We start from the raw sequence: 27,831 nt of genomic DNA, 5'->3' as shown, positions 1-27,831 counted from the left end.
CCCACTATGTACAAAAAACGCAGCAAGCACACAGCCTGCTTAGACATAAACACTATGATACCAGGATTTATTATGTTTCTGTAATAAATTTGATTGTTAATATAAAATTCCCAGCTTACCAAATATCTTTTAGATTTATAAATTACATTGAGACCAGTTCAAATTTGTACAAAATTTCACTAAGGTCATAATAGTAAAGAAAAAATGAACATAAATTATTTTTTAAACAAACAAATTTCAGAGTTGAGAACATTTGTTACCTAAAACAAAACTCGTGAAGCATTTTGGTAGAACAAACAGGTACATAGCTTGGTTAAAAAATGTGGGACATTGTTACTGTTGTGACTGTTGCTGGAAACATCAATGAAACGTGTTGCTATGCACGACACAACCTGACAGATATAAAGCAAATGTACGATCATCTAAATGTAAAGCCCAAATTTAATGATAACTGTGTTTGTTTTCCATTGTTAAGGACAACCAGACCTCTGTTATGTAACACAATTTTCTTGAATTTGTGTTTAATCAGTTAGTGTGTCATCATTAAAGTATTGCTTCAACAGAATTAGCTTTGTAGACTATAAAAACCAAAGACATTCAGAGCACTTTTAATGCTTTTGATCTGTTCAGGTGTGCTGTTCCTATTAACTTCCTTTGGGCAGTTTAAAATAGGAACACCAAGCATGCTCCGAAAGGTGTAATCTGCAGAAACATATCCTTTAAAAATTAACTAGGTGGATGGATTCTGAGCACTGGTGATGCATTCACAGGTGCTTTGTCGGATTTCTCAGAAAAAAAACTGGCTGGCGCTGCGATAACCAATTCAGACCTAACACTTAGCTTTGCATCTTTCTAAGAATTGCTGCATGTCCTCTGGTCAGAAGGCCAGAGTAGCATCTGGACATTTTGTCAAAAGTTCCATTCCGTTGATTTTTATTTTACTCAGAAAACTGTAGCACCACAACTTTGTTTTTGCTCTGCCATAATGGTGCAAGGCTCATTTAAAACATGTGTTAAAATCTCAGTCTTCATTTAGAATTGTCCAAAAAGGTGAAAAAATAAATAACTTCCCTGAACTAACAATTGCTCAAAGTTTTGAAATGTCTTAATCCAAGAGTAGTTGTATAATTAAAAAAAAACCTTGATCATTTTTGTAAAAAAAATAAATATAAACTTGTAAAAACACTTGAGCTGGTTTGTTTTTTTATCGCGTTGAAAAATAAGATTGCTTACTCAGTTGGATCAGAGTACCTTTGCTGTTCCTTGCTGGGTTTTTAGTGCCTTTTCTATTTCCAACAGTTTTCTTTTTAATCGCTTCAAGAAAATCATAAATGTAAGATTTTGCCTGTGGGGCTGGTTTTGCAGGTAAAGCTGGATTGATGCAAGATCTCCACAGCCAAGAGTTTCCTCTTTGTTTCGCTACATCAATGACCCAACTTTATTCCCTATTTCAGAATGCTTCAGTGCTTAAAGGTGTTAAAATCCAGTCAGATAATTCCAATTGTTTTTAACAAGAGGCCACTATTTTTTTCAAACAAAATATCACACCAAGTTAATGTTCACATTTGCATGCAACACACACCAAAAAATTAAAAAGATGTAATTAAAGAAAAATAAAGAGATTTGGGGTGACAGCAAGATGTAGCGTTGCATGTTTAAGCCCTGGAAGCATAGTTTAAATGTGCCTGTTTGAAGAATCATACCAGTATTTGGAGGTAGCTTTTAAATTGTTATCTGCAAGTGAGAAAAAAGGGAAACTGCCAGGTCTGTTGTCCTTCCCTGTTGCCAATCACAACTACAAAAATTTAGATCTCTCCATCAGAACGTAATTTTGCAGTTTGTGAAGTGGTGTTTTATAGATACATTACGTTGAACTTTAAGTCTTTATGGCAACAGAATCAAATCAGTTGACAGTAGTTACAAAAGTTGTATCAATTTTTTTTTATATCCATCAGTAAGAGTAAGCACTGTTTGCACTAATGCATTTCTATTTCACAAGACTACCCGTTGTTTTTTTGTTATTGTCTTTTTTTTTTAATCTTGCAATTTGAAGACAGCTACATTTCTTTCATACGCTGGCTAAGTTAAAGGCAATTTAGGAGAAATAGTTTTCAGAATAAGTTGTTAATTATTTTACAAAACTTTTAGGCAAGTAGAAAAAATACCCTCATCAATTGTTTTTTTTTTTGGATTCTAAGTTAAAGAAACAGTTCTGACAGAATATTTAGGTACATTTCCAGTGTACAATTGAGCTTTAAATATTGAACTCCCACATATAAACAATACTGGTATTATCCTTAAAAAAACAAAAAAGCCACAGATGAACTTCTAATTACCCACTTGAACATTTATATCATTGTTAAAAGATCAATTTTATAGTGGGGGCTGTTCATCTCTGGCTTTCATTTTTTACTAGGATGCTAGGATTCAAAGCTCAGAGCCTAAACTGTGTGACAAACAGAACAAAAACAGATCTAAGACAGTGATGTGGACACTAAGTCTTCAACCTGAGGACAGAAAGCTGCTGACCTGATACACAAGCTGCATTTGTCTTCTCCTGTCTTCTCTCTGCTGAAATAGTAAACACTGTCAACTACACTCTGTCATTGTGTAACGAAGTACAAAAAATGTGTATATATATATATATATATATATATATATATATATATATATATATATATATATATATATATATATATATATATATATATATATATATATATATATTTACATCACTAAATATGTCTATAGCGGATTGACCTTCCAAATGCTGTTTGTGACAGCATAAATACTCCAGGAGGATCCGTCCCTTAGGAACACTTTCGCACAAAGAACTTCTGACATGAAAATTCTATGCAAAGGAACATAGTTCAGAGGTTCTGCATCCAGCATATAAATTGCTGATGCATAATTAGCAGGAAGCAGTAATAAAAAGCCATTTTAAAACACTGTCGTAGTGTGAAATGGTTCCTAAAAACTGAAACTTGTATTATTGGAGCTATTTTTGGAAATAACAAAAATTTATGATGTTATAAATGATATTAGAATAACGGAAAATAAATCAAGCACAAAAATACATTAAAAAAGGTGTTTAATTAAGCTAAGCTCACATTTTCAAAGCAGACAAACTCATTGTTTGTGCCTTTGCCTGCATTTAAAGTGCAACTCCAATTCATTTACGCATTTCAAATACAGCTGAATAGCAACGCTTGCACATTTAAGGAAAGAGATAAAGCTCCTCTTTTTCAAACACATCTGTGTTCCATCCCCTTTTGCTTTTAATGCACACGAGTAAAGCTTTTTGATTTTTACTGTCAGTTATTATATTTTCAGATTAAAAGTTAAGACAGAGCTTGGACCGTTGCATTGCTGTTATACTCACACCATGTGAAATGCTTCAGTTGTGGTCATTAATAATTGACTCAAATACATGTGGTCATGACACGGCCACAGACTTATTTGGCAGAACAAACAGAACAGCTGAGAGGGACATTCATGTCAAGAAAAATAAGTACAAAATTTGTCACGGCAGAGGAAAGCCTATCAACAATTAATTCATGCAAAACATTGCAAAGACTAAACCATAACTATAGAAGACCTAATTAAATGGCATATACTATGCTATTCTTAAGCCTTTACAGTAAAAAATATCCATGTATATGATAATATATTACATTTTGGCACACTAAAGAATTTTCTTTGATTAATTGTTAGTATTTTTCTGAGTTTTTCTTCCCCACCAAGAAGTAAGACAACTCGATCTCTGAGGCACCAGCTTTTGCTCCTTGTGGGTGCTGCAGCATGTCTGCGTCTTGCCCACGAAAGCAAACAGCATCTGAACTTTTGCAAAGGTGGGTGTGCACATTGTGCATATAAAAGAAAAGCGTTTTAGCCGTTTATTGCCAGCTCAGTGGAGAAAGTGGCTGTGTGTGTTAGCCTGGGGGTAGGGGGTTAGGGGCAGTGCAGACTCTTCCTGGAAGGGGCTCTTCTCACTTATCTACATCACAATGTGAGAACCTGCTCGTTTTCATTGGTTGGGAGGGGCTGGTGCTCAGAGCGCAGGTTTTTAGATGACTATTAGGAAATGCGTGATCGGATCAAAATACCGCTTTATACTACACCCAAGTTAAAAAATTAGATTTTGCATGGTATAGGCCCTTTGAAATACAGGAAATGCTGCAGTGAATAAACTGCTGTTTTACCCATTTGCTGTCATTTTCCTTTACAAGGTTTAAATGCAATGTGGGTGTATATTTGACCATAAAAGGTTGATAAACTAGCAAACAGAGATAAAAAAAAAAAGGGAAACAAAAAGGTTACCTTGGCTGCTATCCTCCTCTGTACTACTAAAATCGTCCTCATAGTAGGTGTTGGAATCTGTCGAAGCACTGGCATCACTGCTAACTGAGCCCTTCCTTTGGCGCTGGAGAACACATGCCTAATAAGCACAAGAACAGACCTCAGGCTTTCTGTGCAACACATTCAGTACCTTTTTTCTTTCGTATTAAAGCAAATCTGTTATTTACGACAGTGAACTAAGGACACCGTGAAAAAAATCTGCAACAGAAAAAAATTTGCAACACTAAAATCGTAAATTTATGATTTAAAAGGCGTAACTTTTATTTAATTTTAATATAATATTATGAAAATAAAGTTAAATTTCCTAAAAAAGTAGTTAAATTTCCTAAAAACAGGTTATGTTTGACTTTGTTGAAACATTTTAAAAGCTGAAGGCAACATTTCGTTCAAATAAAGTTTGGCTTTTTTTCCCTCCAAAATTACGATTTTTTTGAAACATATATGTACAACTTTCTTCTAAAAGTGGCAGACTACATTCTCATAAAATTTTGACTTTTTTTCTTGTTAATTGACCAATTCTTTTCCTAATTTTATGACACTATTCTTGGAAAATGTTTTACTTCTAATAATTTTTCAACTTTATTCTCATAAATATATTTATGTATTTGGACTTTTCTGGTGGCCCTGAAATTCGGTCAAAGTTTTCACATGTAACATTTAATGTAACCGAAAATGTCAGCTTCTGTTCCTATTATTTGAACCCATTTGTCAACTAATCTAGAATGTGTCATTGTTTTCTGACCCATCACTTAACAGTGAAGACTAAGAATAAATATTTGTACCTTTTTGTAGGAAGTGGAGAGAAGAGTGAAAAGTAAATTTGTCAGGGGCACAGAGTCGATTAATCTCTGGACCCTCTGGATTGAAGTGCTCTGTGCCATGATGTTGAGCTCAGCTGGTGGTCCATCACTAGCCCAAGCCTGAAGAAAAAAATGACAAACTTTGAAAACACCTGTATCATTCCAGGTGTATGTACCGGTAAAACATTTTCCTACAATTATTTATATCTGAAGTGCTCATAAAACAAACAACAGGCAAACTAGAGGAAGGACTAATGTCATGTGCTGGACGGTTGGATTTCTTACTCGGTGCAACGCCTCCACCTGCAGATCCTGGAAGAGTGAAGTCAAAAGTTTGATGGCGTGGTTGGCCAGAATAACAGATAAAACTCCAAATCCTTGATGCCTAAAGAAAAATGCACACAAAATCCAGTCAATGTATGCACCACTTCATTTTATTAAATTGTTATTGATACAACATTTTAAAAAAATGGTCCAGAAAAATAGCTAATAATGCCTTTAAATATATAGATTTGTTCAATAGGAATGAAACCCGTCCTGGTGACCCACTAATAACCAAGTCAACAAGGAACTGTCATATTGTCAGACATATGTCATACATTTATGTATTGTCATATGATGTGACGTAATTCAGAAGTACCCTTTGCCAGGACCAAGTTTAGGGGATCCTGCACCATCTTTTGTGCGAGCAGCAATATCCCTGACTCGGAGGGCTGCTAGTGGATCTTTCTCTTTTCCTTTATCTGCCAGGGCGGTTGGGCTCAGGTTAAGAATCAGGTACAAGCTGTTCAATAAGCACCAGGCTCCAAGCAGCTGGAAGTTTTGATAATGCTGAGGGCAACAATAGAAAAGGAAAATAATGAGGTATGTTTCTACTTATGAAGTTAAAACATTGAAAATACATTGAATACATTTTTTAAACTCACCTCTCCCCCGGCTCTTCGAGAGTTACTGATTGCTTGTCCGATCATTTCATAAATCTCCAGCTGTTGAGAACGTTGATTTTATTTTTGTTTGACAAATACAGCTTATAGTTTAGTAGTTTTTCTTTTAAATTTGATTTCACATTTATAATGAAACGCATTATACTCACACATTTCTGAACAATTGTTGCCGCATCGTTTTCATAGTCCTCTTCTTTAGTGCCTGTGGAGGCAGAGCGAAGCTGCAAGCCGCTGCCAACCTGCAGGATGGCCATGCAAGTGGCCACACTCACACCTAAGAAGGAAAAAGCAGCTGAATGAAGCATCCAACAGACATTTTGAACTGTTTTCTGTCCTGAATAGATGAAGGAAATCTAGCTGTAGTTGCCAAAGATGGATTAGTGCTTCTACTCGTTTTACAATTTGTTTTATTAAATAAAACAATTCATATTTGGCCAGGAATAACAACTACAAAAAAAAATCATTGCTCTTGCTTTGCTGAATTCTCAATAGCACTTCTTTTAAATTGCATGTCAATGATGCAGTCTGGGGTTATAATATTTTTTTTAATTCTTTTTATTAATTTCACTGTGTTCTGCCCTGTTGAAAGATGAATTTCTGTTCATTGAACAGACAAAGTTTATCTACAATAAAACACAATTTATATTTTCCTTTTATTTGAATTGGTTGTTGTTCAATAGTTGTATTCCCAGCATCCAGAATTCTGACCTGAATGTACTTGTGAGAGAACATACCTGCATAGAGACAGCTCAAAGCCAGCACAGTCATATCCAACAGTCTCCCTGGTGTCAGAGGTTCCAGTACAGGCAAGGAAAGTGTGTCTAGAGCCATGGTGACATCTATCACTAAAGAGTGAAACCTAGAAAACAGTTTTAGATATCCATTCAAAGTCCAGCAAATTCGCAGCAGGTAATAGACTTGATTCTTCAGTAGAAAAGAACAGAGCAACTATGCTAATCACCAAATATGAAAGAAAATGTTTAAATACCCATTGCGGACAGCAGTGGCATCCGCCACTGTGGCGGGCATGATAAAGAAAGAGTTGGCTGAGACAGCATCTTGAAACCGGTTGATGTAACGTAGGAAGTAGGGCAGGTTGAGGCACACTCGTAGTAACTTCTCAGACCCACCTAAAAACATGAAAGAAAGAAAAAAACGGGAAAAAGATTAGCAAAAATTCCAAAAAGAACACTCGCTTACGGAAAAATAATACTTTTCCATAAAGACGTCTGCAAAAATAAAGACTTCTGAAGGATTGTTGGAAAAAGCTTAAAGATTCAGGTCAACAAATCACCTGTGACAGAGAAATCCTTACTCACCGAGTTCCTGAAGGCTTGACACATTCTGAGAGACAAAGGCATTTTTCATTTTGGCCTGCACAGCTTGATCTGTGGTTTGGTCAACACCATCACTCTCAGCCTAAAAATGGACAACACAAAACAACATCGTAATACAGTTTAAAAACATTAGGCGGGATTTCATTTAACATGATTTGATCTCAGCTGTAACCCAGTGAAGATGGACCAGTCACCTGCATGTGTGCTGATGAAGGGGATGCTAAGATGGAGGTAAGGTCAGGGTTAAAAATTGAAGTCAGTTGGTTAAAGAAGTTCATTTGAACTTCTTTATGTCGCAGCTCTGGGTTCACAGCACTGGGCAGGTCCTTCTGATCTTCCACTGTGAAAACAATAAGTTGCATAGTGAAGCTAGTTTAGCATAACCTTTTTTTTCATCTTCTGGTAATCCTGTGTTTCTGTGCAGTCACACAGTTTTGAAGACATTGCAATCCATTTAGGAACTAAATACTCTAGGTATCTTTTATTCTTTTGATAACTTATTCACTTTTTACCAACAGACATCTTTTATTTTTGTTACTGAAGAACCAATTGACTTTAGCACATCATTTTTGAGGCACATACCATCTGAGAGAGTCTTGATAGTTTGAGGCAACTTGGCAGACTTCATCATAGCGGTGAAGGTAATGATTTCTGTCCGATCTAGTCTGCTGCAGCCAGTGCAAAGGCCTTTTATTAGAAGAATCAGGTGTTTCTACAGAAAAAGACAAAGAAAGGACCACAAAAAGAAATTTATAATGTTAGTTCATGAACAGAAACACAGAACAAGTTAAAAAAAAAATCAGGTTAGCCAACAAATATACAAATCTTTGTCGACATGACAGAAAATAAGACTGAATAAAGAGTGACTCTTAATATTATATCTATTAATATAAAATATTTGAGGTATTTTAATTCTTTAGTAATGTAATGTTCTAGCTGTGGCTCTTCTCACCTGTGATACCGCACATGCTTCATCTGGATTCTCAAGGCGAAGCAATGAAAATTCAATCAATACTTTGCATGCTGCAGCAACTGATAACAACTGATTCCTTGGTACTAAGAAAGAAAAGAGAAAAACACAATGTTTGTTGCAGTGTTGTTTGTACACATTTTTTGAAAATAAGGAAATAATGACACATACTTTGTCCACAAACTGTGGTGATGTAATGTGCAGAAAGAGCCACAAACGAGGAGTAGAAAGGCTCATATTGTTTGTCGTGGTGAAGAATGTCTGATTCACTGCAAAGGAAAAAAGAAACATAAGTTTGAAGGCTCAAATGTGAACTGCATCTTAAAAAAAAAAAAACACTGAAACAAACGCAGTACTTCAAGTTTGATCAGTATCTGCTGTACTAACCACATGAAATGACGAAAAAATGTTTTTATTCGATACAGGGACAGCGCATATTAATAAACATTCCTGCCTATATGCCAGAGTTATCCAATGGGCTATTTTTCATCTGCAGTCCCTAGGTAGATATAGACATGTAGTTACAATTTAGAAATATAACCCACACTGATGGCAAACCTGTTTTCAGAGGGGAATGTTATTGAAAAAATAAATTCATCATTTTAACTCCTATTGTAATCTGTACATTAAACTCTACAAAACCAACTTTCTTTCATGTAACACAGTTAATTTTCACACAATAGCTTTTCTTAAAGTTGTGTTGGAAGAAAAAGTAAAAAAAGAATAATAATAATAATAATAAATTCAATAAACCACTTTTGTTCCTAAAGGAACAATTCCATTTGAATGAAGTCATGCTTAACTTGACGATTTTATCATTTTAATATGCATTGTGAATGGGTCTGGGTCAATTAAATGCGATCATTTAGTAAAAGACGAGTATCATCATCGAATTACTGAATTACATTGATTTAATTCACCATTTTAAAATGTCTAATTCAATAGGATTTACTTCAATATTGGTTCATTTGTCAAACTTTCATTATAAAACAAAATCGCTTTAGTTATTAAATAAAACCTTTTGCCAAAATAAGTGATTTTAAATGATGAAATATGTTAATATAATTTAGAAAATGAAAATTTTCTAAATTATATTATATTTTCCTGAGAAGTAGAAATGATATTTTCCTGAGAGGTAGAAACTAATTAGAAAAGTCAATTTATGGATGTAACGTATCAACATTGCATTATCAAAATAAAGACTGATATTAGGCCTGCACAATATACCGCAAATTTATCGTTATCGCAACATCAAGCTGTGCAATATGCATACCGCAAAATATGTCAAAAATCGCAATAAATGGTTACCTTAAATGTGCTAAAACAAACTCATGGCAGCTTGAAATATTGATCAAATGAAATAAATCCCTTTATGCATTTAACCAATCGGAAGGACCCGTTTACGTTGTTGATCAATCAGATGAGCCCTTTTATGTTTGATGTTTGCCTCCTACTTCGACAAGGGTCATTTGGAGTATAATTTTTAAACTGTTGCAGTGAAATGGAAATTATGTTTTTGGTTGTTTTGCTATTTGTTTATATACCACAAATTATATCGTTATCGCAATATTAATCACCAATATCGCATATCGCAAGTTTTCCTCATATCGTGCAGCCCTAACTGATATTATTTATATATATATATATATATATATATATATATATATATATACACACTTTAATTTAACCTTTTTCCTTCAAGACAAAACTAAATCATACCTTTGTCTTAAGAACTATTGTTAGAGAAGTGAACCCCGATGCCAAAGTTTCGACTAAAACCAGAACATTCATCACTGCTGATCTTGAAACCGTTTACCAGCATATTTTCTCCTGACCTTGTCTTAGCATTATTTACTGCTGTTCTGAGTAAGGCCACCATCTTTTATGCCTCTGTAACCCCATTTAAATTGCATTTTTATATAAAATATGGCCTATTTTAGAGACCCAAAGCTACCCAAACATCACACTCAAAAAAAGGAGGAGCATAAAGAGTCTTTAACAGTTGAAGAGACTTTAAACTTCTGACCTATTGATCAGAAGAACAGCTACAGCTTATAGATAGATTTACACCTAAATAACACTGAAAGACATATGTTTCTTCATCACAAATGCAGTCACATAAGGTCACATAACAGCATTTTTAACTTGAAATTTGTGAGGATGATGAGAATTACCAGTATTACGAGTACTTCATTAAACAATTAAGAATACATTTTTTCTGCTATGGCTACCACATTCAATCTCTTTTAAGCCAAAAGTTAAATTTGTTAAATTATGAAAGAAAATCAATAAAGATCCGTTTATAGCGTGGGTTACTTCACCAAGTTAAACAAGCATGAAATGTGAGAGTCATACTTGTTGTCAAGCTTTTCTTTCTTTCACAAAAATCTTCAGAACTAACATTTTTTCCTTGACATACTGTAAAGCTAGATCTAAAAATAAGTTTTAACCCATCAATAAAAGACATTCATCAGTTCTATCCACTGCATGAAAACAGCAACCAAAAACATAGCAGGCTGCAGACTCACAATTTAACTTGCAAGCTAACAAGAAGCTCAGCTTGTTTTTCTTCTAAGTTTATTTAGTTTAAAGAACTTAGCAGATAAAAATTCACATTTAAATGTGTATCCACTTAAACCAATTTATAGTTATCACATAATAAAAAAGACTAGCTTGTTTGTCAACAAACACATTAACTGTGAGCATTCAAATTAATATGTAGCATTTCTGTAATTAAAGCAAACCTGGAGCAAAATTCAAAGTGAGGTTTACTTATATTACATTTTTTTATTGTTTCCATCATAATTGAAACATTGTTATGATGTTTCAAGTCTTATAAGGATGATGCTTTAAAGAAAAGACTTTAAAAGTCTCTTTAAGTACAGCTCGATTTAGTTCCATTTAACTTCATACTGCATAATCACCTGAGGCTTTACACAAACAGGCTTGATTGCTTTTCCTAACTAAAGAGGAAGACAAACATGTCTTAAGATAAGGGTTCTGTTTCTGTAATCGAAGATAAAGAAAGTAGATAAAAATAAATGATAAATGTAAGCTTAATGAAGTAAACCATTTGTTCAAATCTTGCCATTTGTTGGCAGCATGTTTCAAAGGAAAATGAAACTTAAACGTAATCATTATGGGAAGCTCTCCACTGGGTGTCATTAGCCCAGACGATTTGGGTATCAAGTAACTACTTGAATATCGTTTTAAGTACTATAAACCGAACAGCAATTAAGATCCAGCAAAGCTAAGATATTTGTTGTGTGATAACCTACAAATTGATCACTGACTAAAATTAAGTAAGAAGTTAGGTCCACGCCTACTTAACCCAAACATAACCATGCAACGATCGGGGTTCTAACTTTTAACCATCAGCTAATGCTTATTTCACGCATGACAGTCACAACGTTAACTCAATTTAGCAAGTTCGGTGCACAAACCGAATGTATTTGAGCTTTAACAAGTAAATCTATCCCTGATTGGCCAATTTTAGAGCTACGTATGTGAGGGCCCATGGTTAGCTAATACTGGAGTTAGCTAGCTAATGATGAAGCAATTTTTTTAAACCACCCAACAGCCACATCATAAAACGTTTATAAAGCAGCTGGGTTATTTTTAAAAATCATTCAGATTGCGAAAGGTCCCTGGGTCTTGTTAAGACATATAAAGTGAATAGTTATGCAACCCATGACAACATTAAAAAGTTAGCATACTTGCTACAGTCTGAAACGAACTCGATCACAGTGCAAGTTTCGGCGAGTGGACTACTAGCTGCTAACGTTAGCTCAGTGTTGTTTCCCATAGAACTACACTGTCAGTTAAGCTAAGTTAGCAAGACAGCTAGGTCTGGATAGTATTGGGGAGGTTAGGGACAAACAGGACATTTTTATTTTCTGACATGTAAACAGGTACCTGTTAATTATAGAGCCAATAAGCTGAGGAAGCTCCTTTGTTTCAAAAGCAGTATACGAAGCTGATAACAGCGGTCGTACTGCCGCTGTCCATTCGTGTTCCCCATCGCCTCCGCTTGACGCCATCTTGAAATATCATAGAAAAGCTAGCTGTGGCGGAAAGAGGTGTGAAAGTAAATTACAGGGGGCGCTCAACACAATCTGAAAGAACCTCCTCAAAAAATATTGATGTTTTTTTTTGTTTGTTTGTTTTTTAAAGAAAAGTATCATGTAAATCTCTCATAATAGTAAAGTAATTTTTTGTAAACATTTAAGAGGTAATTTTTTTTTGCTATGTTTGTGTAAAACACCCTAGAGATATGAAGAACTTTTATTCAATTTTATTTACTGCTTGCCAAAAAATTCATAGTGTACGCATAACAGATACTAATCATAGGTTCCCTTATATTTTAGTTTATTTATAATTTTTATTCGTTGGGATTTCATGGTTTTTAGATTTCACACACAATAGATTGGATGTTGTTTTTTTTATTTTAAAGTAGAATTTATATAACAATGATTAATAAATCTCACATTCAACATTTTGAAAAAACAATATATATTGTATTACTATTAATTACAATATTAATATTTAACTCGATTAAATATTTTACTTTTCAGGTATGTAATTAAGCATGGTCATTTAATAATGATTATACTACTACTACTACTACTACTACTACTAATGATAATAATAATAATAATAATAATAATAATAATAATAATAATAATAATAATAATAATAATAATAATAATAATAATAATAATAATAATAAAGATGCCTGTAGATGGCAGCCATTTGTTTGAAAGTCAAAGAAAAAACGGAAGTGACAACAACTTACTTCCTTTTCTTGCGGAAGCGCACTCAAACTGCTGCTGCAATGGCAAAGCTAATTTTGTTGTTGCTTAAATGTATACTTTTTTGTGGCACTGTTTATGCCGTGTTTGAGGATCAAGTTGGAAAATTTGATTGGTAAAATAAGTTAATACTTCAAAATAAGTATTTGTAATAATCTGTTAAAATGTTCGCTTCGATTTTCTGCTTTTATGTGCCAATGCTAATGCTAACATCTGTCAGGCATTGCTGCTGCGGCTCGGTGTGGGATTAACTCCTCAAAAGGATGCTTTAATTCCTTGTTTTAAGATTATTGTATTTCTGTAGCTGATTTATTGTCTTGTTTAAATAGACACACCTAATAGCCTAGCAAAAGTGATGTATGTTTTAAAGTATCTGACCATGGCAATGGAAAAAGTAATAGAACCACGAAAGTGGTGCCAAGGACACTTTGTCAGTCAAGGTTGCATTCATATTCATTAGTTCTTATGTGGCATTTAGCCTGAGAAAACTCATCTTGTTGAAGATTTAATTTTTAATATCTTATTCTTGTGTTGCACAGGAGGCAGCAGTATGTAGGCAAGGTTCGTTTTTGTCATTTTGATGCACATATGCAGTCATCCAAAAAAGTTCTACTAGCAACGGAGAGTAATGTTTTTGCTGCACTTAATACCAGGACAGGGGAAGTCTGTGAGTATTTTACTAGTCTGAAATTGATTAAGCCCATGATCAAAACTGACATGCTGAATGGAAAGACAAATTACTATTACAGTGTGGCGGCATGTGGACAAGACTGGCCCAGAGGGAAATATTGATGCTTTTCTGCAAAATGGGCAAGGTAAAGAAGTTCTATTTCAGAGATTTTAGTGTCTATGATCTTTAAAAATGTTTCTAACAGTTTTTTGGTTCCTTCCTAGACTCTGTTTTAGTGGTAGGCAATGGCCGCGTCCTGCGTTCCTGGGAGACCAATATTGGTGGTTTAAACTGGGAGGTTGTGCTTGACTCCGGCAGGTGAGTATTTCATTGACAGTCTGTGCAGTTATTGTATTATATACTTTGAACCTTTTTTTATTTTTTATTCTATTTTAAGCTTTCAGTCCACTCGTTTAGTAGGACAGCAAGGAACAGTTAAAAATGTTGCTGTTCTGAAGAAAACTGCCATCTCTCTTCATTACTTGTCTAATGGTCATCAAAAGTGGATTGAGAACCTTCCAGACAGGTAAAATATGATAAACTTACCAATCGGCAAAATTTGCTTCCATACAATCGTATTGTCAGTGACATGAATAAAACTTTTATGTATCTTTATGTTATAGAAACACACATTCTTTAAATACTGCACATTATGAGCATTGAAACTGTTTTGTAACCACCTGTGTTTTTATCTTGACAGTGATACTGTGGATTACCAAACGGTATACTCGGGTGGAAATGGGGAAGTTTATGTATTGGGAGTTGTTCCGCATTCCCACATTGCTGTTGTTGCTTTTAGTGTGGATGATGGAGAGATACTTAAGCAGGTATGATGCATAAAGTTGAAATTAATATAAGTAAAACAAGCCACCCATTGTTTTTACCTAATACTTGTTTTGGTTGCAGAGCTCAGTTGAAGCTCCTTGGCTGTCCAGTATACCAGAAAGCTGTCAAATAGTTGACCAAGAGATGTTGATCTGTGTAGATTCTACGACGATGTCCCTTTACACACTTGACTTAACCTTGCAGTTACAAATGAACCAGATTCCCTTACAGGTAAAAAATGTATACATATTTCTGCTTTGTGGAATTACTGTCCATTGCTCTTTTTCATCATTTAATCTCACTTACAAGAAATTTCACACTTTAAGACAATCATATTCTCCATGTGAAATTTGGCATTTGTTTTGTTTGTCTTTCCTCAGTCTCTGGAACTTGAAGTAGACCCGGACTTTCGTCCATCTTTAGTGTCACACCAGCCTAACCCGGCTAAGCAGCCACTGTCAGAGTTTTTTCTTCAGCTTGGACCTGATCGCTATGTTCTTCTCCAGTTCAACAGTGGGCAGATAGTGATGTTGAGGGATTTCAAACCAGTATGTAACGCTTTCTCCAAACAGCACTTTTCTATTTTGACTTTGAGATTGCAGAATGTGTGCTATTCACCTCGACTCCAGTACTTTAACCCTTTTTAAGCTTGCTTTCTTGAAAAATGACATTTTAAACAATAAAACAATTTAAAGGGAGTAAGACTTTGGGGTTGCTCTTAAAATGCTTTCATTTGAAGAGCAACCATCTATAATTGAACCAGAAAAATGATAGCCTTTGGAAAATGACATCCCATTCTGCACTGTGCACCACATTGTAAATAAGAAATTGTTCTTAATGTTTTGCCTGGTGAAATAAAAGTTTCTATTTACTGTGTAATAGTCGACCATAAATGTGCACTACTAAGCTTTGAGGACACATTGTGCTCTTAACTGCAGGATGCAATGCTTTTTAGTTCAAATTGTTTAAATATTTTTTCTTTCCTGGTTTAAATATCATTTTAACGAATAGTGTGTTATATGACTACGCTTGACTGGTCCTCTTATGACCAAGGTAGTCATGTAAAATTACTAACTGAAGTCATCCCCCTGTAAGTTTAAGTTTAAAGTTGCAATTTCTGTAATCAGCTTCATATTTATCTTTATTTTTAGGCCCTGCTTGTTTCGTTTGCAACGACTGGAGAAAAGACTGTTGCTGCTGTCATGTCACCGAAGAATAAAACTGTAAGTTCATGACAATTTAGAGCTTAAATGTTCATTACTGGATTTTGGGACTCAAATATGGAACCTAAAAATCATTAAACTGGTGGGATGAAAAAATCTGTAAGACTTTTTACATCATATTATTTTTTTGTGTTGAAACTGAGAACAGGTACAGTCAGGAGTACGGTAATTTTATGTAAGTGCTGTTGAGGTATTGTTTTTAATGTGCTATATTATGTTGCTCCTGCCACACAGGCCTCCACTATTAACCTCTATAATGCTGAAACTGGGCGCAGACTTCTTGACACCACATTGATTTTTACCATGGATCCTAATGGTGGGAAACCAGAGAGGGTGAGTCTGTAGGTCCAAATTGTTTTCTGCCGTGGCCTTATCATAGATTTTTAAAATTAGCAGTAACATTTAGATTAAAATACCGGATAAATTAATCAGTCCATTTGTTTTATTTCTGTTTTTCAGCTGAATATTCAAGCGTTTCTGAAGAAAGATGATTCTGTTGGCTACAGAGTGATGGTGCAGACCAAAGACCACGCGCTTACTTTCATACAGCAGCCAGGTATAAAGAAAAGCTAAGACAAAGATGACACCAAATATCAAAGAATGTTTTGGATTTGTTTCTACTTTATGTTTTCAATGACATTTAGCAACACAAAGACACAAACTGATAAATTTGGATTTTCAGAGCATCATGATGACACAGCATCTATTCATTAAAAAAAAAGTTTTTTAATGATATTTCATGTTGTGCTGGCTGAAAAAATGTGTTGTTGGACTCATCAATAAACAGTTAAAACACATTAACAGTTTTTTATAAAAGCATACATTTAGTCATACTTTTCGTATACTGTATGAAACAAATGTAATAGCAGAAATAGTTCTGGGATTTGGGGTTTTGTGCAACACTTCTACAAAAAAATTACTTTATTACACTTAACTTGACAGTTGATTAGGTTGGTGTTTATCAGAATTTCCAACAAATAAATGTGGAATCAAAGTTAAATCCTGAACAAAATGTACTAATTTCTTCAAGTCAGTTAAATAGGAGCTACCCACTCGTGGAAGTGTGTTAGGACGACTCAATCGTGCAATGAGCCTAACCTTGTGGCATTAATCTAGCCTTACACATAGGTTTTGCTGTCTTGTGCATAGCTAGAATCTTTTTGGATTCAGTTTTGTCTCGTTTTATTTTTGTATTGTTTCCCTTTTCAAGTAGATTGATGAGGCAGGGCATGGATAATTAACACCAACGCACATTTTTGGTGTCATTTCTGCCATGGTGCGGCACCAAAGTAGTGCCCTGCTGTTTTAATCACAGCTTTTCACAAGCTAATCTGATGTTTTAAACTGCTTTGTTAAAAACTGTTGTTTCCTTGAAGAAACTAGCTCAGTGATTGTTTATAGAGTTACATTACATGAGAGTTTTTGTCAGTGGAAGTCTCTCGGATGTTATGATGTCTGCTGCTATTCATTATCTCTTTCCGAAGAGCAAAGTTTTGCCTTGGTTTTACATTTTCACTGATACCACCTCTGAGTCATCAGATGTGCAGCTGACATCAAGCCTTTTTGTTAAATACAGATTCAGGTTTCATGATGTATTCAAAGCTGTATCCTTCCCACCCTCATGAAAATAGGAAATGTATAGGAAATGCCATCAGTGTGTTGTTGCTAAGAAGTGATAACAAAAAGCAGATTTTTCTTGCAGAGTGTGGAAAGTTGTAATGGTCAGTTGCAGAACAATAATAAGTGTTCTTTCAGGGCGTGTATTGTGGACCAGAGAGGAGGCCCTATCAGACGTGTTGACCATGGAAATGGTGGATTTGCCCCTCACTGGAACGCAGGCAGAACTGGAGGGAGAGTTTGGCAAAAAGACCGGTAAATGTCTAACCAAAGCTTACTCTTTATCCTTATGATGTCACACGGTTTAGTTATTGTTTCCACATTTAGCGTTTGCTGTCTTTTAACCACTTTATGCCGTATGTTGTTAATTCTCAGCACACCCTTTATTTTAAGGCTTCCCTTAATTTAGCATCACAAGAACAGGAAAAAATGTGGAAGAATATTTTCTTTTTATAGTTGGAAATAAAGTCAGGCATTAAGGGGTTAACTTTAGTGTATTTCACAAGTCTAATACTACAAAAGAAATCCTAGAAATATGTCAAACATTCTTACATTATTTTTTTCTGTCTTACCAAGAATTCCACTTTTTTAAGAAAAAAATTCCAGTTACTAAAACATATTTTCTTAAACTAAGATTGTTGTTGAAAAGCTTTTATTGAGATTATTTTTCTTGTAAGACAGAAAATAAGACATTTTTCCTTGAAACATGGAAACTACTACTACTTTATCAAGATTAAGTTTTTTGCAGTGCAGGTTTTTAAGAAGGAAAAAAATGATTTAATTGCGTCATTTATCAGTTAAGTTTTCTGAAATATTACTGCAAGCCAATATTGGGTGTCTTTGGTAAATGAATCAAAGTGGTTTTTGAAAGTTTCATTATCTTCTAATTTCGTTCTGTTTTCATTGCTGCAAACGGATTCAGCCATTCAAGGTAAAGTAGTTCTCTGAAATCAAACTGCCTGTTGTGATGTCCCATCACTTTTGCTTGACAGAAACCTTTCCTAACATGGACTGAGCTTGTGTTGTGAACACAAGCAGAGCCTTTCTTGTCTTGTGATTTTCTTGTCTGTTTGCTGTATTCCATGTTTCTGAACTGTGCCACAGACGTTCCCGCTGAATGACATTTGTGCTCCTTCTGTTGTTTGTCCAGATGGGTTGATGTCCATGGTGTTTAAGAGGCTCTCCTCTCAGCTCATCCTGCTACAGGCATGGATCGCTCACCTCTGGAAGCTGTTCTACGATGCCCGCAAGCCCCGCAGTCAAGTCAAAAACGACATCAGCATGGAGAACTTGTCCAGAGATGAGTTCAACTTGCAGAAGATGATGGTTATGGTTACAGCGTCTGGGAAGGTAGAAGCCAAAGTTTTCAAACTGACTCAATCATTCTATGCTGTTTTTTTACTGTGGTGAAAGACTCTGGTCAAACTACCTAGATCTTTTTTATTTAGTCTGAGCTCAGGCAAGGCTAAAGTGAAGGGAAACACTATAAAATCCATTCAAATCATTGTTAAATCATTGGATTATTATTATTATTATTTATAATTATGTTGTTTATTTGTAAGCTCTTTGGGATTGACAGCAAGACTGGAGGAATTTTATGGAAACATTACCTTGAAAACATCCCGTCCAACGCTGGCTTCAAACTAATGGTGCAACGGACCACTGCACACTTCCCTCATCCCCCACAATGCACTCTGCTAATCAAAGACAAGGTATTTTACACAGCAGCTGGCCTTCTTTGATTGTTCTCCCCTGCTTGTACATTTTTAACTTTTTGAGTTTTATTCTTCTTTTTCTGTGCGTGCGCTTCACTTTTTAAGGACACAGGCCTGGCCTCACTGCATGTGTTTAACCCAATATTTGGAAAGATGAGTCATGTCACTCCACCTGCTCTACCTCAGCCCATACTTCAGTCACTCATGCTGCCGTTCATGGACCAGGATTATGCTAAAGTCTTGCTTCTCATTGATGACCAGTACAAGGTCAGTAACTGCAGTTTTCTTGGGAAACCAGATTAATAATGTCTTCCAACTTTTTGTTATTTTCTTACTTGTCTTATACCCTCAAATCAATTGTTTTTCGCCCTGTTTGTTGCTGTGGTACTTCAGGTGTCTGCCTTCCCATCCACCAAGTACGTGCTGCAGCAGCTCCAGGAGATGGCCCCTACTATATTCTTTTTTCTTGTTGACTCCAGTCAAGGAAGACTTTCAGGTTACAGGCTAAGAACAGTGAGTCAAACGTGTATTTCTCTATTTTCCCACACAATTAGTCACAAGAGAATACTAATTCATAATTGTGTGTGTGATTTTCTATTTTCAGGACCTGTCAACTGAGCAGATCTGGGAGGTCATCCTTCCAACAGAGATACAGAAGATTGTTTCTGTCAAAGGGAAAAGGCCGAACGAGCATGTGCATTCTCAGGGAAGAGTGATGGGAGATCGAAGTGTCCTCTACAAGGTACAGAAACCTCCCTTTGTTTTTATGTGTGCAGGATTTTATGGCCCATGTTTTACTCTGCATCCTATTACAGAGGAATGATGATGTTGGTAACATCTTTTTAGATGAGCTTCGTAGAATTTTTTTTTTTAAAAAGTAAAAATAAGGAAATCTTTTAGGTTCTCATCTCTAAAGAATGACTCAAAATTAACCCGTAGGGTCTATACATTTGTCAAATCCTTAGTCTGATTTCTATTATGATCACCTTAGTAATGACTGTCAGGGATCTTCAGGTGTCATAAATGCTTGATATCTGCTTTTTTAAAAGATGTTAAATATTTATCTGCTTTTAGTACCTGAACCCTAATCTACTGGCCGTGGTGACTGAGAGTACAGATTTGCATCAGGAGCGCAGCTTTGTGGGGATCATGCTGATTGATGGCGTAACTGGTCGCATCATCCATGAGGCTGTTCAGCGAAAAGCCAGAGGACCGGTGCATGTTGTGCATTCGGAAAACTGGGTTGTGGTAAGTCCGGCTGATATTACCAAGAGCAGAATAAATCACAATCTCTGTTTCATCATCAAAAAGTGTTTTGAACTGTAGAGGAGAAGACATGGACTTACTGAGATTGTCTCCACAGTATGAATATTGGAGCACCAAATCCCGCAGGAACGAGTTCTCTGTGATTGAACTCTATGAAGGAATGGAGCTCTACAACAGCACTGCGTTCAGCTCACTCGACCGGCCACTTGTTCCTCAGGTGCTTCAGCAGTCCTACATTTTCCCCTCTTCCATCTCTACAATGGAGGCCACCCTGACTGAGAAAGGCATCACAAGTCGCCATCTCCTCAGTAAGCTCCCACTGCTTATGGTGAAGTCTCTGAATTCCCCTGAAAATGGTCCAGTTGTTATTAAGTGAAGGTCTCTAAAGTAAAACCCATAAATAAAAAGAAAATTTGGAATTTATGTTTCCCTCCAGTTGTAACAAGTTCCTTTCACTGGTTTTGTCATAGTTGGTTTACCTTCTGGAGGGATTGTGTCTCTGCCAAAAATGTTCCTCGACCCACGCAGGCCAGAAATGGCATCGGAGCAAAGCCGGTAAGACTTTCAGTCAAGCTTGATGTACCACAAACGCACACACAGTTCATCCTTGTCTGACCTGTTCACTTCATTTCCAGTGAGGAAAACCTGATCCCGTACGCTCCAGAGCTGATGATCCGTACGGAGTGGTTCATCAACTACAATCAGACAATATCGCGAGTGAGAGGCATTTACACCGCTCCCTCTGGACTAGAGTCAACCTGCCTGGTGAGTTCAGTGTTTGGGGGTTGACCATTGACTGTATTGACGAGAACTAAACTCATTGACTCCTCCCCCCTCGCATTCCAAACAGGAAGAACTCTCTGGCTTCAAGAAGCCAAAATCCCATCGACCTCAATTAAAAAAATAAACAGCCATTACTCTGTCATTCTATTTATCAGATTAAACATTCTTGCTCTGCTACCTTTTCTTCACATGTTCTTGCCAATCATAATTTTTTGTCATTATATTTTTTTCTGTATTAAAGTTAGAACCTGACCAATCGGCTGCCTCAATTAAAGCATGTGGGGCCCGCTGGCCCAAACGTTGACAGTTTGAAACTTTTCATTGCGCTCGCTTTCAAGTGGTAGCAGTGTGAACTTCCAACTAGTGGAGCCAGTTATTAAAAAAAAACATTTGTGGTACAAGCACCAAATTTGGCATGTATGTACCTTAGAATCCCTTCTTTCAGAAAATGTTTGTCGCAAGAAAATCCAAGATTTAAAAATGTATTCAATATACATGTAATGTAGTATTTCTGTACGTACCCCTTAAGTTTCAAGAGTGCATTTCGTACACAAACAGCCCATATTGTTGAGACTGGAGCAACATTAAATATTTTTGTAACAATTGAGTATATGCTGTTGCTCTTTACAAATGGCCGCCATTTTGGATTTTCTTCGAGGCTAACATGCTTGTCTCAAAGAGGGGATCCTTAGGCACATCTGTGCCAAATTTGTGGTATTTACCACAAAATACACAATTTGTCTAAGAAATATCCGCTAAACAAACTGATTCCTGATTGGAGAGAGCGGTTGCCATAGAAATGCTGACTCGGACCGACTTGAACCAATCACTGCTTACCGATGTCATCTGGCTCCAACATGGCGATTTTGTTGGAGCTGGAAGTAAGCCATTTTCCATGGGGGATGCCACACTCTCACTCCAGTTCTCTGATATCAGGGCTGGCCAACCCTTGTCCTCAGCCAGCTTACTGCCGATTAGTAATTCTCAATTAATTCCACATCCTGATTTACTTACTGAACACACCTGGTTCATGTTGTCAGGATGAAGTAGTCCAAAGAGAGCTGGAAAACAGGCTGGGTTAAGGCCACCTTTCTCTTATGCAGTCAATGGTGTCAACTTCAGGACTGACCTGCAGTTTCAAAAAATCTTTTCTTGGTTGCAGCTTGTTCTTTCCTTCTTTTTGAACACAAACTCTTGTCATTGTTATTATTCTCACACCTCAACTAGAACAAACCTAAAGAGAACACTATTTTTTTTCTCCCTTTTACAGGTGGTGGCATACGGTCTTGACATCTACCAGACACGAGTGTACCCCTCCAAACAGTTTGATGTGCTAAAAGACGACTATGACTACATGCTGATCAGCAGCGTTCTCCTCGCCCTGTTCTTTGCCACGATGATCAGCAAACGCCTGGCAGAAGTCAAACTGCTCAATCGGGCCTGGCGTTAATGTGAACGACCCATTTGCACACCTCACAGCCCCCCATGGCTGCAAGAAGGACCTCTGTCCGTGGAGATGAGCCTGCAGAGGTCACGCCTGCAACAACAGCACAGGCCAAAGTTTAATGAGGCTTAGAAAGAACGGCGAGGCAGGAGGGGAGGAGGTTAAAGATGGCAGGCATTAGTAAAATTTTTGTGTGTTTTTTTTTGTTTTTTAACTTATTTTGCAAAAAAAAGAACTTAGAATTGAATTTCTTGTGTGCCACATCATTTTTAACATATAAATATAAAAAAACAAATTTGATTTATGAAATTTAGAAATAAATTCTTATAGATAAAAAAACAACTTATTTTTACTTTTCCAAGATTAAAGGAAATTTTAAAACCTCTGATAACATCTGAAGCAATTAACAGTTAAAATAAGACAATTTAATAAATGTGAGTGATAAGTTGTATAAATACTATATTTGAATAGTTCTGTCACATTGGGTCGATGGCAAATAATCTGTGAAGCACGTAATGAAAATGTAGCATGGTGAAGAAAGCATTGATTTTCTTACTATAGGCTCTGTTAATCATCACATTCTACAACATGAAAAAACAAGAAGCAGCTGTTTGTTTTTTGCAGTTTTAAATCAATAAAGTTTTTTTTTCAGAGCTACAGTCTTATTTTTGACTTTTCCAAAAGCAAATCCCACAATCTTTAAATGTGTGGCAGTTCTCAAGTAACTAACATCAAAACTTCCATGTGTTATCCCATTTTGTGATGGAAAAATAATGCCAGGAGTAAAAGGAATAAGTTATTTATTTCTATAAATAGATCAAAAACATTTTTACAGTAGCCACTTCAGACAAATGATTTTTTGAAGTCTTCGTTCGGGCATAATGAAAAGCACAATCTTCATGTATATTTCAAAGACTGTGTAACAAAAGGTTGTAAACATAAGCCTGGACTTCAGCAGTGTAAACATAACATGTTTTTCCATTTCATTCACACACAAAAAACACCATAACTGTACTACTTTGACAGCTTTTAACTTAAATTTGCGAGCAAAATTAAGATTTTTAACAGTAAATGAAAACAGGCTTTGAGTGTTTATAACACTGCTTTTGTAAAACCAGTGACGTGTTCCTCATGTTGATCAAAATATTCGAGTACTAGCTCAAATGACTTAATCAGGTCCGTAGGTGATTATTAGCTCCATGGAAGCGGTTTTTAAAAAAATACACAGAATAAAATCAATCAATTCTTACACTAATACAAGTTTAAATAAATATACTTTTGCACATACAAAAAACGACAAAAACACTGAGGTAAAAAGAATCCACCTTTTTTAACAAGCATGAACCAAACCAGGTGAAGAACCGCCTCTTAATCTTGCAGTATTTATGTTTATGTTGTAATTTAAATCATATTTTTGTCATAAAATGTGAGAATCCAATACTTTCAAAGTTGCATTAATGTAAATAAAAACAAAAATACTATAATTGGAAACGATGGGCACAATCCCAGCTTGTACCTTAAATCAAACCTTTTTAACTAAAAATACCAGTTACCCAAATTTAAAACAAAAGTTTCTCTACTTTTATTGAAAATACTATAACACTTTGTCGCAATGCTTCTTGAAAAAGATAGGACATCATAAATACTGACTTGAGTTTTCAGTCACAAACTTGGCACTATAAAGCAAAATATCAGTCATTAAAAAAAAACAACATGAATTGTGAAAACATGCTTTAGGACTCTGTGTTCTTTTCTCTTTGGTGTCAGTCAGTTTCCTCTTGGAGGTCTCTACCTTTTCTGCCAGCTGCAGGAGCCTCCTGTGCCGTTGGGCTCGCTCAGAAGTCTGTCTCGCCTGTGCGAGTGTGCTGAGCGGCCTGACGGCAGGAGGATGTAGTGCGTGGCGCTGGCCTTTTTGCCGTCCCTCAAAATCGGAACAATGCAGGGAGAAAAATCCGCCACAGGTGGTGGCCTCTCGTTTTGCTGCCTCTCGTTTTGCTGCCTCTGTAGTGCCTTGCTCACATAATGTGGGTCAGCAGCAAAACTTTGCGTGACAGGCATTACGCCGTTGATATAAATCGGCAGTCTTTTGGGGCTTGGAGTTCGTGGTGGGCAAGGTGGGACTAATGGCACCCGTGGAGGAATTTTGGGGGCCTTGTCCTCTTTGGCACTCTTTGTGGGTCTTGGCGGGATGGGGATTCGAGGAGGGATTTGCGGCTTCTCGGTGGGGCAGCTTGTGAAGCTGCGTTCTGCTTGTGTTGGAACATCTAACCAGGAAAACTGAAACCTGGAGGACGGCTGTTCCTGTTTGCCTTCGAATCCAACGCCGGAAACCTCACGCTGCTCATTTTCTTTATGGAGAGCAAAGCACCAGTTGCTGGCTCCTAAGATTTCTTTTGTGCTTTCTGACGGCTCCTCTCTGCTCGGCCACGAAAAGGCCACTGATCTGATTCTGGCAGCCCGGTCCTGCAGTGAGCTCTCCTGGTAGGCAAAATTCACTTGACCCGAGTCTTTCCTTCTGTCCCTGCAAATGGCCTTTGAGCAGCTTTTGGGTATAAGTTTCCGGCGATCACTGGTGAAGAACTCCACCTCACTTTCAGATGCTTCATCTGTCAGAAGCTCCTCTGGGTCCGGTAGAGGCGGGAGGGGTTTTGTCTCTTTCTGGTGACCCCCAGGTCCCGTCTGTCTCCTGGATACGGGGACGACCTGGTCGCCCTCGTTGAGCTGCAGCGTCTCCTCTGATGTTATCCGGTAAAAGTCAGAGTAGAGCGGAGACTGGGACTCTGTGAAATTGGCTGGTGAAAAGAAAAATAAAACAATTGCACATTAAAACATAGTATAATCCAGGAAGCAAGAAGAAGAAAAAAACGTGCTGAAAACATTTGTGGCACCTATCACCTTCTTCACCAAACATCAGCCACAACACCCTGATTAACACAGGAATTGTCATTATCTGCAGGGCAGGCCATAATCTTAACTGAGCTTCCCATAACCTTCTTGGTGGAAACATCCGATGTGTCCCAGACTGCAGGAACAGCTGGCGACCAGGCAGAGATAGCTTCCCCTCCTCCTTCAGGTTGATACACAGCTCAGCTCTGATGCCAAACTCACCTACGCTCTGTTCTGCAGCTGCTTTATGACAAATGTTCAACTTAAACATCTGTCATAAAGAATGTACTGAAGATCTGTACATTCAAAATATTAAATTTCCCTGCTTAAACAAGAGGCTTTTCCCACAAATATTTAAAATCTTCATCTGTAGCCCCATCAAGATGATAAAAAGGTTCCTCGATGTTCCCACGGCTATAAAAATGACATACATGTAAAAGTCATATCTAAGAGACTAAAGTCATATCTAAGAGACTCACGTTTGAAGGCCTTGAGCGTTTGCTGTTGTTGAAGCCCACTCAGGTTTTGTTCCATGTCAGCACTCAGGCACATCCTGGAGTGAAAAAGAGGTTTAGTTATCTTTATAGAGGAGGGCGGCATGCTCATGTCAATCATTTCTGCACATAACCTGGAAGTAAGTCATTCTGTGTTACACAACTAGCAAAACAGAAAACGTATTTTCCACATTACGCTTCACTCTTCATTTCAGTTGTGTAGCAGCAATCTTGTTTATTTATTTTCATTTCCGTAAAAGTAGAAAAAAAAAGGTCTTATCTCTGAAAAGGGAACAAAAAGAAGAACGCTTATTTTTCTGCCCCCTTTACATGCTTGGACAAAAAAAATGAAATGAAATATGAAGTTGTTTGAAAATAATTTTTCAAACTAAGTATAACCACCCACTTATGCTGTTTGTAATCTCATTTTACTGACAAATCTATTTTGTTTTAGACCTTTTAATCTTTACCTGTATTATTGACTCAAATTGTATTGAGGGAAATACATCAAAAGCTGTTTTTCACTGTTTTTAGTCGTTTGTGTACCTGTCAAAGTTGTGCTGGCCCCAGAAGTTGTTCGGATTTTCATCCATGCTGGGTCTGAAGATGTACGCTCTTAGAAACCAAACAGAGATCTTGCCAGTTTTAATCTGGAGTTCCAACGTGAGAGAGCAGCGTTCAAATCCATCACAGTTTCTTTCACTCCTGGTGATAGCGAGCTGTTGAAGACAGAAAACATGAAGTTATCTTTAAACTGGAGACCCAGGATATCAACTGTGAAGCCAAAAAGGACGGTCTTTAGGGGGTGTTGGTGATTAGTAAACCTCTAATTTCCCCACTGTTATGTTTTACATTACTTACCCAATTGATTTAGACATCCACAATGGGAAAAAACAAATGGAATTTCAGCTCAAAGAAGAAAATTCAATAAAAGCTACTTCCAAAAAAACAAAAACATTTTTATGTTGATTGAACAGTCACTATGTCCTTTTTTCTTGCAGCAAAATTACTTCAATCTGGTCTAGCAGCTGCACAACAGTCTGTGTCTCTTTGTAGTCCCAGGCTCTTGCACAAGCTTTTGGGTTCAATGTGGGAGGACCCGGCAGTACCAGCTCTCACAGCAGGGGCAAATTGTTCGGCATTCCTGTAAAGCTCAGAGACAACACCGCCACTGAGATTGCACAATCGCGTCACACTCGCACACATTTGAAGGGAAAGTCGTTTGATTCAGATAAGATAGTGGTCCTTTTGTTTCTGCCAGTTCATTTCACAGGAAGAAAAAGGTGCACGTCACTGAAACTAATAAGGAAATCCTCTGATTTAAAGTTGCTCTAGATTGAATGTTAGTCATACTGTGCAAACAAAAGATTTATTATTTGACCACATTTCATAGCTTGGAAATCTGGAATAAATAGTTCTAAATGAAATGTATATTAAAAGGAAATGTCATACTAAAGTGCATAAAAAATAAATTAAACAGCCGAGAGGAGGTCTCAATTTTATCATTCCACCCATCTCATTCTTCAAAGTCCTGCTTTGTTTCATGTCAATAATGGGTTAAAGAGGGAAGCAAACAATGCAGTGCTTGCAAAGACAAATCCAGGACAAACAACACGGTGGTTCAAGTGTGCATTTGAATATTTATGCCATCCTTAAATCAACCGCCTGTGATGTCATTTCCAGCCGT

General features: G+C 36.6%; 3 protein-coding genes across 13 annotated transcripts in view; 1 reads left to right on the top strand and 2 right to left on the bottom strand.

Annotated features, from left to right (window-relative positions):
* The window catches only part of ubr4 (ubiquitin protein ligase E3 component n-recognin 4), a 54,363-nt gene extending 41,878 nt beyond the window's left edge, over positions 1-12,485 (bottom strand). For 7 of the 11 annotated variants that reach the window (XM_011476881.4, XM_011476886.4, XM_011476882.4 and 4 more), the window contains exons 1-15: positions 12,326-12,485; positions 8,582-8,679; positions 8,393-8,496; positions 8,023-8,152; positions 7,635-7,780; positions 7,423-7,522; positions 7,092-7,233; positions 6,838-6,962; positions 6,253-6,377; positions 6,086-6,145; positions 5,800-5,990; positions 5,445-5,544; positions 5,142-5,279; positions 4,321-4,438; positions 2,530-2,571 (exon numbers count right to left, since the gene is read on the bottom strand). In XM_011476881.4, the coding sequence (XP_011475183.1) occupies positions 2,530-2,571; positions 4,321-4,438; positions 5,142-5,279; positions 5,445-5,544; positions 5,800-5,990; positions 6,086-6,145; positions 6,253-6,377; positions 6,838-6,962; positions 7,092-7,233; positions 7,423-7,522; positions 7,635-7,780; positions 8,023-8,152; positions 8,393-8,496; positions 8,582-8,679; positions 12,326-12,450 (1,744 nt within the window). In that variant the 5' untranslated portion in view covers positions 12,451-12,485. The remainder of the gene's footprint in view (positions 1-2,529; positions 2,572-4,320; positions 4,439-5,141; positions 5,280-5,444; positions 5,545-5,799; positions 5,991-6,085; positions 6,146-6,252; positions 6,378-6,837; positions 6,963-7,091; positions 7,234-7,422; positions 7,523-7,634; positions 7,781-8,022; positions 8,153-8,392; positions 8,497-8,581; positions 8,680-12,325) is intronic. The other 4 variants (XM_011476884.4, XM_011476887.4, XM_011476888.4 and 1 more) reach the window with 2 other exon arrangements.
* A 667-nt stretch (positions 12,486-13,152) lies between these two features.
* emc1 (ER membrane protein complex subunit 1) lies at positions 13,153-23,417 on the top strand. The gene is made up of 22 exons (XM_023956479.2): positions 13,153-13,336; positions 13,761-13,888; positions 13,971-14,036; positions 14,116-14,209; positions 14,289-14,417; positions 14,592-14,718; positions 14,798-14,947; positions 15,097-15,264; positions 15,868-15,939; positions 16,174-16,272; positions 16,399-16,495; positions 17,695-17,811; positions 18,707-18,906; positions 19,119-19,268; positions 19,377-19,538; positions 19,665-19,784; positions 19,876-20,013; positions 20,346-20,519; positions 20,635-20,845; positions 21,008-21,092; positions 21,173-21,302; positions 22,591-23,417. The coding sequence occupies exons 1-22, from the start codon at positions 13,245-13,247 to the stop codon at positions 22,768-22,770; spliced, it is 2,889 nt and encodes a 962-aa protein (XP_023812247.1). The 5' UTR covers positions 13,153-13,244; the 3' UTR covers positions 22,771-23,417.
* A 130-nt stretch (positions 23,418-23,547) lies between these two features.
* errfi1b (ERBB receptor feedback inhibitor 1b) lies at positions 23,548-27,188 on the bottom strand. Its single transcript, XM_078949523.1, has 4 exons — positions 27,006-27,188; positions 26,691-26,863; positions 26,130-26,203; positions 23,548-25,556 (listed from the first exon to the last, which is right to left on the bottom strand). Exons 2-4 carry the CDS (start codon positions 26,735-26,737, stop codon positions 24,553-24,555), a joined length of 1,125 nt encoding a protein of 374 aa, XP_078805649.1. The 5' UTR covers positions 26,738-26,863; positions 27,006-27,188; the 3' UTR covers positions 23,548-24,552.
* Positions 27,189-27,831: the final 643 nt, after the last annotated feature.

The sequence above is a fragment of the Oryzias latipes genome, chromosome 7 (assembly GCF_053564925.1).
Source record: "Oryzias latipes strain Hd-rR chromosome 7, Olatipes_Hd-rR_3.1".
Classification (NCBI taxonomy): domain Eukaryota; kingdom Metazoa; phylum Chordata; class Actinopteri; order Beloniformes; family Adrianichthyidae; genus Oryzias; species Oryzias latipes.
The sequence above is the reverse complement of the archived record's forward strand: the minus strand, read 5'-3'. Positions and strand labels throughout refer to the sequence as shown.

What these genes read in the sequence shown, in the direction of transcription:
- emc1 (XM_023956479.2), top strand. Translation starts at nt 13,245, where the DNA reads ATGGCAAAGCTAATTTTGTTGTTGCTTAAATGTATACTTTTTTGTGGC. An exon ending in CAAGTTGGAAAATTTGATTG is followed by an intron (nt 13,337 to 13,760) that starts GTAAAATAAGTT and finishes TGTGTTGCACAG; the next exon opens with GAGGCAGCAGTATGTAGGCA. An exon ending in TACTTTCATACAGCAGCCAG is followed by an intron (nt 16,496 to 17,694) that starts GTATAAAGAAAA and finishes GTGTTCTTTCAG; the next exon opens with GGCGTGTATTGTGGACCAGA.
- errfi1b (XM_078949523.1), bottom strand. Translation starts at nt 26,737, where the DNA reads ATGGATGAAAATCCGAACAACTTCTGGGGCCAGCACAACTTTGACAG. An exon ending in GGCCAGCACAACTTTGACAG is followed by an intron (nt 26,204 to 26,690) that starts GTACACAAACGA and finishes TTTTCACTCCAG; the next exon opens with GATGTGCCTGAGTGCTGACA. An exon ending in AACGCTCAAGGCCTTCAAAC is followed by an intron (nt 25,557 to 26,129) that starts GTGAGTCTCTTA and finishes TCTTTTCACCAG; the next exon opens with CCAATTTCACAGAGTCCCAG.